General features: G+C 40.1%; 1 protein-coding gene across 2 annotated transcripts; it reads right to left on the bottom strand.

Annotated features, from left to right (window-relative positions):
* Positions 1-545: 545 nt before the first annotated feature.
* Positions 546-16763, bottom strand: kcnk10b (potassium channel, subfamily K, member 10b). 2 transcript variants are annotated; one of them, XM_079370571.1, is made up of 7 exons: positions 16680-16763; positions 12393-12808; positions 4390-4507; positions 3109-3269; positions 2742-2934; positions 2499-2641; positions 546-1847 (listed from the first exon to the last, which is right to left on the bottom strand). In XM_079370571.1, coding segments are annotated over exons 1-7 (1683 nt in total). In that variant the 5' UTR covers positions 16681-16763; the 3' UTR covers positions 546-1196. The 2 variants fall into 2 exon arrangements, with proteins under 2 accessions (XP_079226697.1, XP_079226696.1); XM_079370570.1 differs by lacking the exon at positions 16680-16763 and adding an exon at positions 16083-16511.
* Between the last annotated feature and the right edge of the window lie 1559 nt (positions 16764-18322).

Below are 18322 nucleotides of genomic sequence, written 5' to 3'. Positions count from 1 at the left end.
GGAGATCGATAATATTTCTGAAGATGGATGACATGGACTTAGCTTTCTGGATGTCCTGCCCACATTGATAAAAATCCAGCTTTAACGTTAACAAGCAGCCGTGTCTCGGAGGCGTCCTCGGGGCTAAGAGACAAAGAAGCTGGAAAGATAGCTTCAGTAGAAATCAAAGTTCCTAAGGAGCCCATTCACAACAGTCGAACAGCGCCCGTCGTCTTTTTGACATCTGGCTGAGTGTGGGAAGCTTGGATGCTGTCATAATGTCATGCTGCTTGCTCAAAGTTGAAGGTCATATACATAAAGAATAACTGACAATTGCAAACAAATGAACAGAACAAAAGATTTGATAGTGAGAATCCATGGCAACAAAATCTATGACGACAAATAATCGATTTAACAGTTTTGTCATGTATTGTAAACATGGCGGTCAACAGGCAGAAAGAATAGGTGGTCATATAGTTTTTGGATGAATTTTTTTCTGAAAATGAACAAAGACCAGAATTATATTGTGTAAGCTAGGAATGCACATAGGCTTTATCTGTTCTAATTTAAAAGCCAAACTCTACAATACATTTCAACCAATTAGCTAACGGTATTGTAAGCTAGGAGGTTGCTGAATGTTAACTTTAGTAGTCTTGTAAGTACAGCGTATTTATAAAATGTTGGCCTCATTTCCCATTTTTTATTGTTTTTTTGTCTTTCTAAATGCTGATAAATTTAGTGATGACAAGCTTAAGCAGGTGGCGAGTAAAATGCAATTTCAGGCTGATTTAGAAATGATTTTTGCGTCGTACGACTCCTTTTGAAGTCAGGCTGAATTTCAGCCTGATCACATGTTGTACATCATGCAACACAGCAGACATCATAACAGCATTTTAGCTTCCCACACAGAGCATGATCTTAGAGGAAAATGGCTGCTGTATTAATTCGATCAATTAAAAAGTAGCAGCTGATATGAGGTATTTTCACTACAGCCTCTTCTGTCTCTTTAGCTCATTCATTTTTGGCAGCACATTTTCTTCCCATGGCTATGGCACGTTGACTGAATTTCCTGGGAGCAGTTCCAATCTACGCATAGGAAACAGAAAGGCACATTTTCTTAACATCTCAAAAGACCATGCACTCTGGTATTGCGTCTCTGCCACTGTATGTTTCAGTCTGTATTTCTTTCTCTCCCTGAGTGCTCTTTGATTCAGTACCTAGTCACTCTCTCCGTCTTTGGCCTGTATTGAAATAAACCCATTCAGTTTAGAGCGCTCATTTGCATACTGTGACAGGTTCGTCAAACTGGTGTTTCCCTCTTTTCTTTCTCCACTTTCCTCATCTGGCTCCACGTTGTCTTCTTCTTCTTCTGTCCTCTCCTCACCCAGCATGGCACTGCCGTTGTTTATGCACACACTCGCTCTTCGCACGTCGTCTGGGATGTTTCTCCGCAGCTCACGGTTCTTGTTACGTCTTGCCAGCTTGGTCAGGGATCCGAAGCGCAGGTGGAAGAGATTTTCCTCAGAGGAAGACGCCGTCTGTGGCGTTTGCTCACTCCCCTGATGGTCGTACTGCTCACAGGCCCCCTTCAGTCTCAGGTTGTTGAGCTTAGTATCGATGCTCTCCTGGGATGAAGTCTTGAAGCGGCCCGCATCAAGGCTGGCGAACAAGGCCCGCTTCTCAGGAGACAGCATGTCAAGGGAGTGAGCTCGCTGTTCCAGGCCAAGCTGACGCCGCTCCATGCTGCGGATGGTGGCGGCTCGCTGGAGCTTGTCATGAATCTCGACACTCAGGCGACGCCGTGTTTCACGAAACTCTGCTCGCACATTTGCCTTCCATTCAGCTGCATGAGCTTTAATCTCCCCAACCTGTGACAGAAGGATAAAGAGCAAATTAAGAAAGAATATTGTTTCCAAGCTGCACTATCAGTTAAAGATTGTGTTTTTTAAATGTCCAGAAACCAACTTTTTATTTGGATTGTGTGTTGGTGTTGGTGCACTCTTAAAAGATAACGTAATCTTTTGCCATGTCTGCAACAATTTTGCTCATTTCACACAAAAAAAACCATTTGTGTTCCCTCCACTGGTTTTAAGCTGCTGGTCTCATGTGATTGTTGAAAACCAATCAGGACTAAGCAATGTTTGAATGAAAATGTAAGCCTCTGTCCTTATGTTTGCAGCTAGCTGGTTGATCAAAAAGAGTCTTGCAGAAGGAACAACATTTATTTCATTATTTTTAGTCATGAGTATTGAATGGTATGAACCACCGAGGTGTTAAAGGACTTCTAAATTTAAAAAAAAAATGTTGTTACAAAATATCAATCCGTCGGTGCCTAAGTCTTGTATTTGGCACCTTTACATTTTTATACATGTTTTAAAGATAATAAATAAATGTGTCTTCTCTGTCTGGACTTTAACAAGGTCTAATCAGTAATTTCTTGTCCCGCCAGCAACTGAATGTCCTTTAAATTTCTACCTCTCTAACTTAATACTAAGCTGTGCTAATTGAATGATTCCCACCTCCTCTTTGGTCTTTTTAGACAGTAGTCGAAGCCAGTCTCCAATCATGCTCAGGACTGCAGCAAAGTAGGCCAAACCCACCAAGATCCAGAACCACACCAGAGGCTTGTACCACTTCATATAGTCTATCCTACGGTTTCCACCTGGAGGGGGGAAAGAAAAAGGCAGATATGGCTTGAAAATAAGTAATATAAGTCATACAAAACAGGCATGTACATCCTGATAGAACAACCATAGCTCTACCTGCCACATAGTCTCCTATTCCCACTGTGGTGAGAGTGATCACAACAAAGTAGATGGACTCCAGTGTGGTCCAATCCTCAATGTGTTGGAAGATCACAGCAGGGATGGTTACAAATACAATGCAGCCTGCCAGGATGAACAGGATGGTGGATGTTACTCTGATCTTAGTCCGGCTGATCTGTCTGTGTTTTTGCTGAAGAAATCAAAAAAAAGAGATGCTTTTAGAGACAGACAAGACAAGCAATTAAAAAAGACCATGTAACACTATGATGAGGCGCTGATAGCTGAGAAGCAAATGCTAATCAAAAAGAACAAAAAATCTGAAACCGGACAAGCGCAACAACACTCTCAAACTTTTGCAGCTCACCCTGAATATCTTCTCAACTCTCAAGATGCTTTTCACAAAGATGGTCCCCAGCTGGTCTCCAATCCCAGCCAACAAGAAGCCAAAGAGGGGGATGCCAAATATGGCATAAAGGATGCAAAAGATTTTTCCGCCTTCCGTGCTCGGAGCTATGTTTCCATAACCTGTCAAAACAAGGACAACACGGGAGTGGGGAGGGTGGGGTAAAAAGGTCAAGATTCGATCCATTAGGGGGAACAAGAAATGCAAAGAAAAACAGACATGCTGAGGAAGAGGCAACAGAGTATTAAGAGTAAGCTGAGAAGGAAAACAATTAGGATGGTCTTATGCAACATAGTCAATACAGTCCTTGTGGTTAAGAACCATAGGCGTCTCTCGTAAGGAAGATCCTAGAGAGCCAACAATTAAGTTCGGCTTCGAGAAAATTGCATTATTATGGTCCTAAAGTAACAGAGATACAATGAAGAGTCCAGGGAAACCAAGGACAAAACCTATTAACCCAGTTCTTTGAAATAACAATTGTGTCTACAATTGACGTTTGAATTTACTTCCCCTTTCTTTTTTAAGCACTATTGTTTTTTGTTATATTGTTGAAACACATTGAGGTCAGTTCAATTATACAGATATTACACAGGATCCTATCAATACTTATTTGAGCGTGTCTGGAGAATAAATGTGTTGTGAGAGGGGAATGACAGGGGAGAGGTACCCGGACCAGACTCGAACCAACCGTCACCAGGTCTTCCATATTTTTTATGCTCTGTGTTTTGATCAGTGGCTTCGTTAAACTTAATGAAGCCACTTAAAGCTCAGATGCGTATCAGCAAATGTCATGGCAAATTGAGTAGCTGGCTGAAGAGCACCACAACAGCAGGTCAGGGACATTGTGCTCTTCTTTTCGCTTTACTAAAAGATGATAATAATAGAGATAGCACACAAACTCAAGTGCACAGTATGAGCTTTCATGTTGGAGTTGTACCTCTTAAAATGTAATATATGTCTGTTGTGATTGAAATTTGATCAAAGATTCCTGGCATCCAAAGGCTGTTAAGTCTAATTTCTTTTGAATGAATTGTAATTAGAATCTTATTTTTGAGAGCAGGAAAGCAAGAAGAAAGTTCTTATCAAAGAGATCAACCAAGTGGTCTAAGTCTGCAAGGTCAGTAGTGTTTATCTTCAAAGGTTTTGTTTCTGAGGTATTCTGTAACTCTTCTCGCGGACTCCTACCCCCGAGTCGTGCATGGTTGTCAAAGAACGGTATTATAAGGGTGGATGTTTATATACCGATTGTTGTGATGACCGTTCCAGCGAAGAAGAAGGCACTGCTCAGGTCCCAGTGACTGGAATTATAGGACGTGTCTCCAATAGGACTCACCCCTGCACTCACTGCATCTACAGAATGCTGGAAAGAGGGAAATATATCAGTTACTATGATAATGCTTCAACAAAAAAACATAAATGTTCTTGGACAGTCAAATGTATTTTACATCTCTCCCATTGAGTTCTCCTTCAAAGAGGAAAGGCAAGCTTGCGTGCAAATAAACTTGTCTGCTGTGATTTTACTACATAAGCCCACATGGTTTGAAAAGAGTGAACACATTATCCCCCCTCATGCAATGCTTGTGTGATGAATGTGTGTCCAATGTGTGTTCGTGGGTGACCCCTGCCATGGATTGTGTAACACTCCTGAAGTAACTAAGGATACAGAATGCGCTTTTATCTCGAGATCTGGTGGGTCGCACTGAGGGGAGGAGAGGAGAGGAGAGGAGAGGAGAGGAGAGGAGAGGAGAGGAGAGGAGGAGAGGAGGAAATGGGGGAGGTGGAGAGAGACTTCAATTAACCTTGAACTCTTACAGCTCGAGTAAGATGGGAGGTAGAGGTAAGGTGGGTGACATTTATTCAATCAGTTCATTTTTATTTTATAATGTTGGTTACATCATAATATTTTCTTTCAAAATGATGTTTATACATTCAAGCTGCCCGCTTTGAGGACTACAGCCTCCACACACGCATTAACCACTGCGCCACCAGCTCCCCACAGTTATCTATATTTTTCAGTTGTTCTTCAGTGTTTCCATGATAACAAGGACATTTAGGTGGTTTTTCGAGATCATTCTTTCCCATTATTTCGGGATAATGTTGCTGGTTCTTGGATAAATGGATCATATTCAAGTACAAAACCATGACATGCCACGCTGCCATTGCCCCGACTAATGAGGGATGTCAAGCTTATTTCTATGTTTGTTTTGTGCTGTTGCGACTCTGGAGATACAAAATAAATAAGATTGGCAACTGAGGAAAACGAATATATAATACGATTAAAATTTTTGGATGAATATCAGCTGAGTGCTTCCATACCATTAAGCTTTATACCTAATTTGCAGGTGTTTACAGTCCACACTGACTATATCTACGGAGAATCTTTTCTCTCGTTATTTTGTTGTGTCAGGGGAAACATTAAGAAGTCACAATGCTCCACATTTACTGCATCATTGATCTCCTTCTATGCCCCATTATGTAGCTATTAGAAGTTAATCTATAAGTGTTTTATTCTCAACTCTCTGTTTATTGGCATTTTTTTGTGAAAAGCTTTAACTTTGCCTCCAGGCTCAAATAAATATTGGTTCTGTGGGCATTAAAGTCAACACGAGAGAGGCTTTTTGGTCAGAAATAGCCTCAGTGATGTTACCGACATTCCTGGTTGGATAAAACGTGCTGCTTTTCATTCGGAGCAACCCCCAGACTATCCTTGCAAGCGAGATGCAAGTCCATATTATAAAATATGAATCAGCTCTCGTGACATACATTTTAAGGCAGACAGAGTGGAGGACCACTTTCGCATCGCTGCACATGCCTGCTCTTAATCCTGCATGTGATTACCTCAACTCCGTCAGTGCAACTCCCCCAGTATAAAATTAGCGTGTTACTTCATAGGCTTTCACAGACAAGGCTATTTTCAAGGCACAAAATTCAAAGAATAAACCCCAAATAATCTAATTCTGGAGTCAAGGGAGGAGTATAAATAGCCTCATATTGAATCTGAATACTTTATGAGAAGTTCTATTTTTGTCTCGCCTTTTTCCCAGCCATGTTCACGCTGCATTATAGATTTGGAAAAATCCTCCCTCTACACATGGACTTTTGAGGCACGAGGCTGGTGACTTAGATTTGTGTTGCAAATTAGGCCAAATTAAAAAAAAACAACGTGCTTTTTGTTTCTTCTTCATTCTGAGAGCGCGGAAGAATCAGCACACGCCTCCTTGCTAATGTTTGTTTTATTTTTTTAAGCTGCAGCTTCATTAGCAAGCAGGCGAACTCCCTGCAGAATCTGATCCTCTCAGCGTGTCTTCCTGCCCCACAGCAGGTGACAGCAGAGTGCCAGCCAGCGTGATGCTTCAGTCTCACCTTCAACCCCCCTTACTGCCAAGCAGTATCCTCTGCTGCAATCTCTGCGGCCATCACTTACATCAAGCGCTCTAATCTGACCAGCCTGAAGCATCAAAGCTGCACAGCTGACTGCAAATGGGAAAAACACAGGTCCATCACAGGGAAGTTTTTGAGAGCACTGGCTGTGTTTGGCAGGGAGGAGAGGGAGGTGTACATGTGAAGAAAAAAACATGTATGAAAATGTTTAAGCCTATGAGTGACATATACAAGCTGCATATTAGGAACAAATCTGAGGGCTGTAAACACAGTACTGAGAACAACAAACCCAGAGGGAGTTTGACTTCACTCTAATTATATTTTCATGGGCATATTTTAAATCTGTGCTATATGAACTTAAAATGCTGCATTTTGGAATACTGATTCTACAGTAGCTCGTGTTCAGACGTCTGAGGACAAAGGTCTGTAATAACGGTACATTCTTGTCAGTATTTGAAGTATTGATGGGTTAGTACTTTATCAACATCTTCACTAAACTAGCCCTAGTTTTCACAAATAATTATACATTAATTTATACAAACATCACATTACTCATGTTTTAAATTATGATGACGGTGTTGTTTGAATGTCCTGACGTAGTTAAACTGCAGGTAGCTCAATGTTTATAAAAGTTTATTTCCAGATAAGTGACTCATCAATAAGCCAGGCCTGTACTAGTGTCAATAACGGCGCGGCTTCACATCGTGCCACAGTATGAGTCATCCCAGCGGCACAGGAAGAAAGCCAATCAAGTCTGCTTTCTCTGAGGGCACACAGTGGGTAGGTGGACTGCACAGACACTTAAGCTGACACGAGGGGGTCAACAGACGTACACGGACTCACATTCACACACATTATGTCAGCACATGCTGTGGAGCGAACCACTTCAAATTCTTAATCGCCACTACATTCGCTTTTTCTGTCTCCCTCACACACACAGGATGTGCATATATGCACACAGGCTTTCTGTGGTTGTCATTTTTCTGTCAACTCCTCCACCAAACAGTTTGATAACAGTGAGTCACCACTGCTGTGTTGCCACAGAAGAGCTTTGTCTGAGTGACGGGTTTGACACAGCATGAACAGACTGATGAAGTAACCTGTTAAAAGACCAGACTGAGTGGTGGAGAAGCTCATCCTGCAGGCTATTTCTTAAGACAGCAGGGGGAAAAGTGTTGTTCTTAAGCGTAAGCTTCACACACGACAGGATAAAAAATTTCCAGCAAATAAAATGTTGGACTATCAACATAACTAAAAAGAATGATTAATTAAAGTTTTAATTTTACATTCAGTGAAATTACATATTGATACCACTCTTGCATTTGCATGGCTAATAAAACAGTATAGTTATTAGTGTTGCTTAGCTCCAGGCTAACAAAATCTGTCTCCCTGGGATGGTTCAGCTCATAATTAAAGGAGAAAATTGTTAAATTAGTTTCTTTTATTTGTACTGAATTGCTCAAATATACATAACTAACTTTGGTTAAAACACCTAAGTGGCAACCATCGGCAGCAGCTCTCATACTGGAAATCCTGTCTCAGCCTAACTTTCAGACAGGCTGAAAGCTAGAGCTGAGATGAGTTTTAAGCATCTTGACAAACCAGTTAAACAGCGGAGGTTGCCGCTTGATGGCAACTGAGACTATAACATCTCCCTATAATTTCCCCCTGGGATTAATAAAGTACTTCTAAATCTGATTTAGATAGCATACAGGAATGAAAGCATTTCTTGCACCGACTTTTTCGAGGATGCTGTTTCTATGGTTAAAACAGAAGAACAGGAAAAACAGAGGTCCAAACAAGATGTAAATAATTCAAAGAAGCATTAAACATTTACCACCACCTGCTAAATAACGTTTGTCCTCATTAAATAAAAAGGAAAAATGTATGCCAATTTGTTAATTCTAGAGGTGTCAGTGGGTGGAATTTATCATCTTTGGAGGGAGTTAGTTTCACTGTTGTTCCATGTATTTTGGTCTCTGTGTTCAATTACCCTGACTGACTGCTGGTGGTCATTTTATAACTAACTGCTCAGTGATTGGTATTGTCCTTATGTTACTCCCTGAAGAAAAGCAACTAATCTTTTAATACATTACTTCAAAAGATGTAATAGTGAAATTAAATTCATTAGTTGATACAGGCAAATTACTTTTAACCCTTCAGTTTCTGGTGATACAATCTGTCCAGATGATAGTCCTGTCTGTGATTCAGCTGTCCTGCAGCAGGGAGTCTGTGACTGCCGCCCTGTGAGATAAATAATTGATTCCCTGTGGACCCCAGACACACCATGCTCAAGGTTTTTATTTACCACATACTTCTCCTCAGAAAAAAATGTCATTGATTTTTTACAAACTCATGATAGCTCTTCTGTGGCTCAAAGGTTGAGCTCCGCAAGATAAGAGGGTGAAAGGATGCTCCTCTGAGAAGGAATAAAAGGACAAAATAGGTGTGGAAGAGACAATAAGACGTCCAGACTACCAGAGCTTTGTAGAAAAACAAACCTCAAATGGAGCCATTCGAGTGTAAAGTGGAGCATATCAAATACCATGTGGTTGGTTCACTGGGGATTTTTTCATGCTTAAGAAAATCAGAAAAACCATGTGGTTCTATGATAAACCTCATACCAACTATTCCTACACTGCAAACAGGTTATTTCTGTTCCCTCACATACAAATCACATGCTATGATTTAGCTTTAAACATTAAAACCAGCTGATTCTCATTCCAAGGATGTCAAAAATCCCCCTTTGTTGGCTAATAAAGATACAAGGGGCTTTTCTAATCATGCACAGAAGCTCTTATATTTAGTCCCTTCTCCCTAAAACAAAACAACAAACATTGTTACATGTGGCTCCCTTTTCTGTGTAAACATCTGCAACGGACGTGACTGATTTCAGTCCTGCTTTTTTCAATCAACACACTCCCTCACAAATCAAACTTCCTATTCAGCCAACTGCACTGCAAATCATTTTCCAATCCTGCTCTAGCTGTAGGTGTCAGCTTGATGGAGTGACCTTAAATCTGGACCTATAATTCTGGGTGTGATATAAGAGAGGGATGTGATATAAAGCAGCTGACACTGTACAAAGATCTTGTAAAAGGAAGTGAAGTGTGACATGATGAACGATTTGCTAGCTTGTTATCTTGTTCACTTCACACAGGTAGTGGTTGGAGGATAAAAACTTCGGAAACCATATTGGTAAAATGTGGACAGTGACAGGAACAGCATGGTTCAGGGCAGCTTCAACGTACATTTAAAGTCTATGTGTTGTCAGTCATGTTGTTAAGACGAGGCTGCTGACATTTAGCACATTAGTATTATGTTGATTATTAAAGCTCCTGCGAAGCAATTTTGGTTTGTGTCGTTGTTGTCGCATCTTGCGGACAAAGCAGTACCGCTTACCTCTCTGCTGATTTTGTCCTGTACTTGTGTAAATCGTGTCTTTTTTTTAACAAAAAATGTTTGCAGCATGTAGTCAGTCACAATCGGACACCTACCCTGCGGCAGCGGATTCAGGCTTTAAAAATACCCATATACATATAATCAGTCATATCCGTTATGGGCTCGTTTGCTTTTGTTAGTCATACACAGGCGTCAGTATTAATGTTAGTCTGTTTCATAATCAGCTAAAACCTTCTCATAAGAGCTTTAAGCATTAAAGGGTCACCCTCTTCATGAAATCTTCGAAGATTCTATTGCTCCTAGGTAAAACATAATAGATAGAAAACATTTGGAAACTGTAATGGAAACTACTCTTAAGGAAAAAAATAACATTGCCCCTCTGGCTGTGTGCTACTTTCCTTTTTTAAAATGTGTGGGTGTTGTAAAGCTTTACTCTAGAATTTCATACTGTACTAATGCATTTATCATGGAGAGAAAAGGTTCTTCTAATGCAAAATGGTTATGAAATGTAGTCCTCAAAACTACCCAAAATGCATATAGAATAAAAATGTAGGTAAAGCTTATCTAGTAATTTCTCTAACTATGAACGGAAAACAGAATAAAGGGAGAACACTTATGCTCTCCAAGAAACTAGAAACAGCTCAACTGACCTCATGAATAAGATAAAGACAGTGAATTGCTCTTTTCTCCGAGATTAACGTTATGTATCGTTATGTAACACGGACCTGCATGTGGTAGTGTGCTCGGTTCAATGTGTTTGCCAACAGATCTCAGTGTCAGTGAGTTATAGGTGTCTCAGCGGTGACCCTGAAGGTATTACGGGGCTTCCTGCTACACATGCACCTGCCTCTAAGTCTGCTAATGACATTTATGACAATTACCCATCAATATCAGCAACCAAGGGGGGAGAGAGAAGCAGGTGTTTCTACTGATGGTGCTTTAGTCACTGTTTTATTGATTCGTTGTCTAATGAAAACAGTGGGCACCAAACGAAATGCCATTTAATATGCCAAGAAGTCAGCGCAGAGCGAGCGATGACAGTGTCATAAAAATAATAAAATCTCAATGACTTTGAATTAGGGAACGTTAAAATCCAGCCCAACCTTTTTCATTGTACATTTCTATGTACATTTCTATGTACGCCTACGTTAAGTTCTATATTTATATATTACATAAATGGCAATCGTAATATCGTAATATAGTATGAAGTATGAAGTTAGAACTGGAGCGTTTTACAGAGTGAGTAATGGCAGGACTGAGCTGGAGAAAATCATTGTCAAGTGTCGCTACTGCAACATCAACTAAACTGCTCTGATGCCATAAATAGCTTTCAACTGCATGCCATTTTCTTCATCAGTAGAAGGAACTAGCAGAGGCGTCCTCATCATAAAAGTACCCACCTATGACCACTCATCCTTACACGCTGGACGCTTTATACCTCAGTTACGTGAGCAACTAAGAGCTACTTCTTTTGCTGCTGAGGGTAAAAGGCTAACGGAAGCTACCAACCCTTAGTGAGCAAATATTTAGGGAAAACTTTTTGACACATTTGAAGTTCTTCAAAGTGAATTTAAGTCTGGCTCTTTAGCTGCTTAATGGTCGACTTTGTTCCCTTGCTAATTGCTTACTGTGTCCATCTGTTGTTTATCGCTAAGCAGCTGTGTAGTGTGTTTGTGATTTTTTTTTTGTCGCAGCTTAAAACAGCTGCTTGCTTGAACACAAAAATGAATCCATGAGCGAGAGTGAAACAATACAGATACATGAGCTGTAACTTGCTAATAAAAAGAGGCTCCAAGGGAAGCTGCAGCATCACATTAAAGATCTCTTTGCGTTTCAACAAGCCACCCCTTTCATGTTTCATATATCAATGTTATTTCATAATGTCAACGAATTTTGATACCAAAATCAATAATTATTGTTGCTTTGTTTTAAGCTAATCTGTTCTTGCTATCACAACTGTTGACAACTAGCTGACTTAAAAGTATTTCTGTAAAAGACATTATGAGTTCAATTACAAGAACACTTTGTTACATAACAGGTTTATGCATTTGTTCTTTGTTGAAGGACACTTTGATTAAAAGGCTTCATTCTCAGAAGGACATGCAGGACACAAAGTATTGTAGTAGCACCCAAGCTTTTCAAGACATGTGACAACCTAATGAAAACAGAATTCATTAACCCAAGAACCCCTAATTACCCCTGATAGCAATCACCATCTATAAAACTGCAGCTACAAAGGTCAGTCCTCTGACATTCATCCTTTTATCTACCCATGAAATCAGTATTATTTAACAGATCATTTTCATTTAGTTTATTATCTTCTTATCCTCTTACAAGCTAATCTGGTAGCTATAAATAGATTTTACAAATGCAATTAACTGTTTTTGGCAGTCTGAGTAGCCTGAAGGATAAAACACAACAATACCGATTCCAAGAGTTGAGCTACATTTTTCCTCACTCACCTTGATGAGAGCTTCCAGTTCATCAGGTGTAACACAGGGATGTTTCTGCAGGAACCTTGCCTTCTCCAGAGTGATACTAGTCTTCTGGTTGCTCTCAAACGGCTGCTCCAGGGCCCTGAACGCCAGACCACCACAGACCAGGTAGAGAACGACCACGATGAACACCGCCAGCACTGTCTTCCACTTCATCACTGAGTGGAGAGCCGCTGCCATGCCGTCACAGCTGGCGTCCATGCTGGCCACAATGCTGGCAGAACGGGAGGAGATGGACAGGCGTGGCAGTGGACAGTGACCGTTGGCCTTTGGGTCGATGCCCATCGGGTTCTGCATGGTGGCCACACTGGCCTGGACCAGACTGGACTTCACCATGCCAGGCTGGGCCTTTTTCGGGGGGGCCAGGTTGGTCTGGACCGCCACTGAAAAAAATGAGAGGATGGAGATGACTAATTTGTGTATTGTTAGCCTTGTAGGGCAAAAAAGCAGAACAGCTGTTGAGTGTCTTCTGGATGTACAAAAACAGCAAAAGTAGACACAGCTTCAGATGCACGACTGCAACAGACTAAAAAGAACAATCTGCATCTGCCTTTATCTGGGTAAGAGCAGCAAAACAACACAGTGCTGAAACACGTCTGATAATTACAGATGCACTGATCCACGTGTTTTTTCGTTCTGATCCGTTTCCAATACATAGGCCTATATACAGATGATAAATAACCTTCTGAGATTGTTTTTTACAACAACTCTGGTACAATAAAAGACAATAAAAATGAATGCACATTATGTCTCTTCATTTCCCACATGAAATTGAATGGTAAATGTACTGTTGTATCTTCTTCTATATGCCTGTTTTCATACATTTAGAAAGAAAATCATCCAATCAAAATGAATATACAGAATACTGTACAATGTTGGGAGTTCCTTCAAAGCAGTAATTGCTCCACAGGCTTACACAACACACTGAACGATGTAAACACAAGCTTATTACAACCATTAAAAACCTATAGCCTCCTGCATGAAGCATTAGAAAATGATTCCCTTTATTACCCTCAGCTAATAAAGAGATTTCACAAAGCCGTCACTGTAAGCTATCTGCAAAGATGCCTGCTATAAGGCCAACAGCTGAGTCAAAGCTGCAGAGAGACTATGTCACGCCAGTATATTGATATGGTGAAAATGTCTTTCGGGCCATACGCATTAAAGCCATTAGTGCTGTTAAATGGAGCCTCAAAACACTGCGGCAAACAGCTCTACCTCTAATGCAGAAATCCTGGCAAGTGATTTAAAGTAATGTATGAAAAAAACCTTACAAGCTTTTAGAATAATGGCAAGTATAACAATACCCTGACAGTGTTGCGAGGGTTGAGGTGAAATTGAGCTACCTTTTTCTGAGAATTAGGCTTCAATTTTTCAATAAGAAGGCTATGGAAGAGAAGGATAAGTGCCACTTTCAGTCATTGGCTTGGGGATGAGTTTCATACTAAATGTGTGCGTGCTTGTGCAGGTCAACAAAGTGGGCAAGCACCAAAGATGCAGCCAAATTTAGATCCCTTTTAAAAAGTATAAAGCGCTGAATAAGCTATTCAGAGCTTCAGCCTTCACCCCTGACGCCCCCAACTCGCTTAGATCAAGAGCTTGGCGTGCCTCTGAGCCATGGGCGGAGCCTGATGACAACAATGATGCAACTCTGGAAGGTAGGAATATAAAATGGATTTGTTTGACAGGAGGTGCTCTTTTGTGTAATGGGATAGCATCACTTATTGGATGTGCTAAGTAAAATTTCCACACACACACACACACACACACACACACACATACACCCACACACACACACACACACACACACACACACACACCACCCTGGTGAGTCAAGGGCATCCAGGAAGTGTCTCTGTCTCTCACTCTCACTGATCCAGAAGCTTTGAATCTTGTTAGTTCATCCCTATATCATGAGCAAATCAATAACAGCAAAGTGCTGTCACAAGCTTGGGAAAGTGCAAAACTGTCACTTTTAATTCACAGTACAGGCTTTTAAGGGCCGTGACTGCCTGACAATAACGAATAGAAAATTAAGACTGAGAAGTGAAACAGAAAAAAAGACGATGACCCTCCATCAGTATCTGGTGATGTCATTTTGATGGACGCAAAAGAACATCTTCCGGTAAATGAATTGCAAATTGGGACAAGTCAGTATAACTAGTGTAACTGAGACATTAATTGCTTTTCATGTCATCCCATAAGAGAGTGAGATTGAATAAATTAGCTCTATGCAGCAAGGCAGAGGCAGTAGGGCAGTTAAGAAATCTGTATCTGACTGATTTTACTACAGCTGTAACTGAAAAAATACAGGCAATATACATTACAAGAAAAGAAGTCATGAGTCGGTACAAATTTTGCACCATAAATGGAAAAAAACACAACTGCGATGATCATAATGTGGTTTGCGGTTCAAATTTCTGGGGCAGTGAGGCATTCATCCAAAATCACGTTTCCATACCACTGACTCTACTTCATATTGATTTTGCAAATTAAATAAGGCCTGAGTGGAAAGCAGTGCCTTTTATCTGATACTATCTCTCTCCTATAGTCTTCACTCTTGTCTCTGGCATGTCTGGGCAAGAAAATATTCAGCTTATGTAAGAGGTGTACATCAATAAGCCTAAAGAAATATCCCAATTATGGGTGGATATTGATGCTAATTTTGTTTTTATTGCTATATTCAGTGAAGCACAGCTATGATGGGTGTGATGAAGCATTTAGTTTGAATGAAAATAAGCATAATTTGACAATCTCTGGATAACATGCTAAATTATCCTTAGTACATGTAAGCTTGAGAGAAATGATTTTGGGTTGGCTCAGATAGGCTCTTGGCACATTTGGTCCCTATAGAGCTAGACAGGTTGTAGGCGTGAATCTCACCAGCTGAGCCTAAAAAAATGAAGCTTGAGATCACCATGAGTCACCACATTGAGAACTTCTGGTAAATTAATTGAAAAAAATAAAACATTTACGGAGGAATTCGCAAATGGGAAAATTGTGAACCCTCGTGTTTCTTTAAAAATATAAATTACATTTTTTATCAAGCTAAAAGACTAAGCAAAACTAATAATGTTAAAATGATATTGAAAATAATATCTCCATTAGAGGTTATAGGCTAACCCTCAATCTAACGTATTTTTAAGTTACACTGGTCTTTTTTTATTATTTTTTATTTTAACATGTTCGAAATAAACTAAACCAAACTAAACGAAATGATTTAGCCTCATGCCAAATATTTCGCGAGACACTTCAAATAAACAATATGTTTTTCTTTTATTTGCTTTTCCGGTTTCATCTATATTATTTCCGCCAGCTTGACGTTGATTCTGGAGCAACGCTGCCCACAGCTGAGCAGAGGGAGGATGAATGGAGAATAAAGAAATCCCCCCAGCTGCTTTGTCTTGTGTTTTTGGTCCTCTATTGACGTTAAAATCATACAACTATGAGAAGAACAAAAATACAAGAGAAATAAACAAAACAATGAATGCGATTTCCAAAGTATAGAGGTTATAGGCATTGCATAATAGAAGCTGGTGTGGTGTCATTTGTTGTGTCTCAGGTATCTCCAATAAATGCTGCTGGAATTCATAGTAACCCCATTATTACATAACCGAGCTTAAGTTATCAGACAACAAGAAAGCAGTATTTACCAACCTTGCTCAGGGTCCCAGTTAACTTGTTTCCTTGGGTTTTCTATTGGAAATTTCATCTCTATTTTTTTTTGTGGTTTTCAATCAAAACCTGACAGAATTTATCTCTGTGATAATATTCACAAAGAGAAAATTGCCAAATTACGTGTAATTCTTCTCCGGCATCTTCGGTACATCATCTTTTCGTGGATGAGAGTGGAAGTGAGGAGTAAACGCATCGCAAAACCGCATTGTCTGCCTCAGCTGCCCCCCCTCCTCTTTTTCTCCACCTCGTTTGGACGCGTGCTGCTCGCCTGACGGACTGAGACACTTGTGAGACATTTCACGGGGTTGTCGCACCCAACTACATCCCATCTCAAGCTCAAAACGTAAACACACACACATAGGGGTGGTTCGGTCCAGATTACACAGCCTGAGTGTGTCCACGAGAGCAACTTTACTCACGCGCTGCACCGGCAGAAAGAACAACGGATGAGGGATGCTCTGCGTCCTCTCCGTTCCAAAAAAGCGCACAACTACACCTGCATTTGACTCCAATTAGCTGGAGGAAATTTTCTTACATGCATCGGCAAATGTATATCAGGGTTCTCTTAATACTCACTCTTTTGTTTTCGGTAGTTACCCCCGAAATCAGGATTATCCTCTCATCGTTTGGCAACCGGCGACTGAGCACATGGAGCTGGGCGGCAAGTCAGAGATGTACGCCAAATCAGCAGTAGACTTTAACCATTACATCATTCGCATATGGGAAACAATGCATTATTTATGGACTTCTGTTTAGATCCACTAAACAGTCTAAAATTCAGGTGCATGTTTTAACAAAAAAATGCTAAAATGAATTATTTAAGGAAATGTTACACTGTAAAAAAAAAAAAGCAAGTTTACAAAGAAATGCTGGCCACTAGTTGTATCATTTGGGGCATATGGAATTTATGTCAGGAAAATAGCAAGCTATTGCAACCTTCGATATCAGGCACGCCAGACACAAGTCAATAAGTGAGGGGCTTGTTGATCATGGGGGACCATAGCGATTATGAGTCTCAGACGGTAATTTCCAGGCTCTGGTTAAATGATTATGTCTGGTTATTGTATTCATCAACTTCAAAGCTGTAGTCCTTCTCTTAAGACTCAACATGAAAGCAAAATTGGTGAGAGACAATAATAGTCATGTAGAGTGGCATAAATTACATTGAGGATTAAAATGACTTTACCAAACGTTTATAAATGTTTATATTATTATGTGTTTTGAGTGCAAATACAAGATAAAGATTCAAGAATGTACAATTTATTTAGACAGCAAACACAGTGGAGATGAAATTGGACTGGTGGTGGTTTAAACTTGGATGAGTAATTATGTGTCTGCACTGATTTGACAAAGTATAGTCATTTAGGAACTCTGATAATCAATTGTTTACAGTTACCCAATGGGTTATCCAAATACATTGTTTTTTTTGTGAAAGTCTTCGCCCTTTATTCCACTTAAAAAAAAAAAAACTTGTTAACCTTAGGCGAAAAAAGCAAAATGGCTTTACTCGGTTTTTGTTAAGGCTTACCATGTTCATCAAAAAGTCTGCTCTAAAAGTTATCTGCCTCACTACTAATTAATAGTTTTCAATCTTTTGTTGTGAAATGATGTGAAGGGTTAAAAGGTCTGTCAAACAATAGAAGGATAATGGGAGAAAAACAAATGCTGACAGAGTGTTCTCGTGGCCAGTGGGTTTAGTTGAATCAGATTTTATATTTGTTGCACTCTGGGTTTGCCTATGCGAGAATAACACCAGTAATGCAACGGGATGTGATATGTAACATCTAACAACATCATATATTTCTGCCTCTCTCACTTTTAATGCGAATACTCTGAGTTAGTGGATAGGTGTGGAACTGGAGAGTGTACCTTGAATCATGGAGATAGATTTTACTGTTTTGGGCCGATGAGATGTACAATATTTTCCAAGGACCCTGAAATTATAGCTGCTGTTTTATTACCTTTTAAATAACACCATTAGAAATGCAGTAGTATATATCTAAGTGCATGTGCAAGGACAATCTGTGTAATCTTGCAAGTCATTTGGGAGTCTCAGGGGCTCCATGCAACTCTGTTTTATGACCAATGACAATACAGCCTGGCTTTTCAGGCAGTTTGGGCTTCACACTTGCTCTATGTGTCCTTTTGATTCTAATGAGGCTGCAAAAATATCACACCCAGATCCAAACATCCCTGAACATTGAAATATTCATGTGGAT

The sequence above is a fragment of the Symphodus melops genome (genome assembly GCF_947650265.1).
Source record: "Symphodus melops genome assembly, chromosome: 19".
NCBI lineage: Eukaryota > Metazoa > Chordata > Actinopteri > Labriformes > Labridae > Symphodus > Symphodus melops.
Note: the sequence above shows the minus strand (reverse complement) of the source record. Positions and strands in the feature narration are given on the sequence as shown.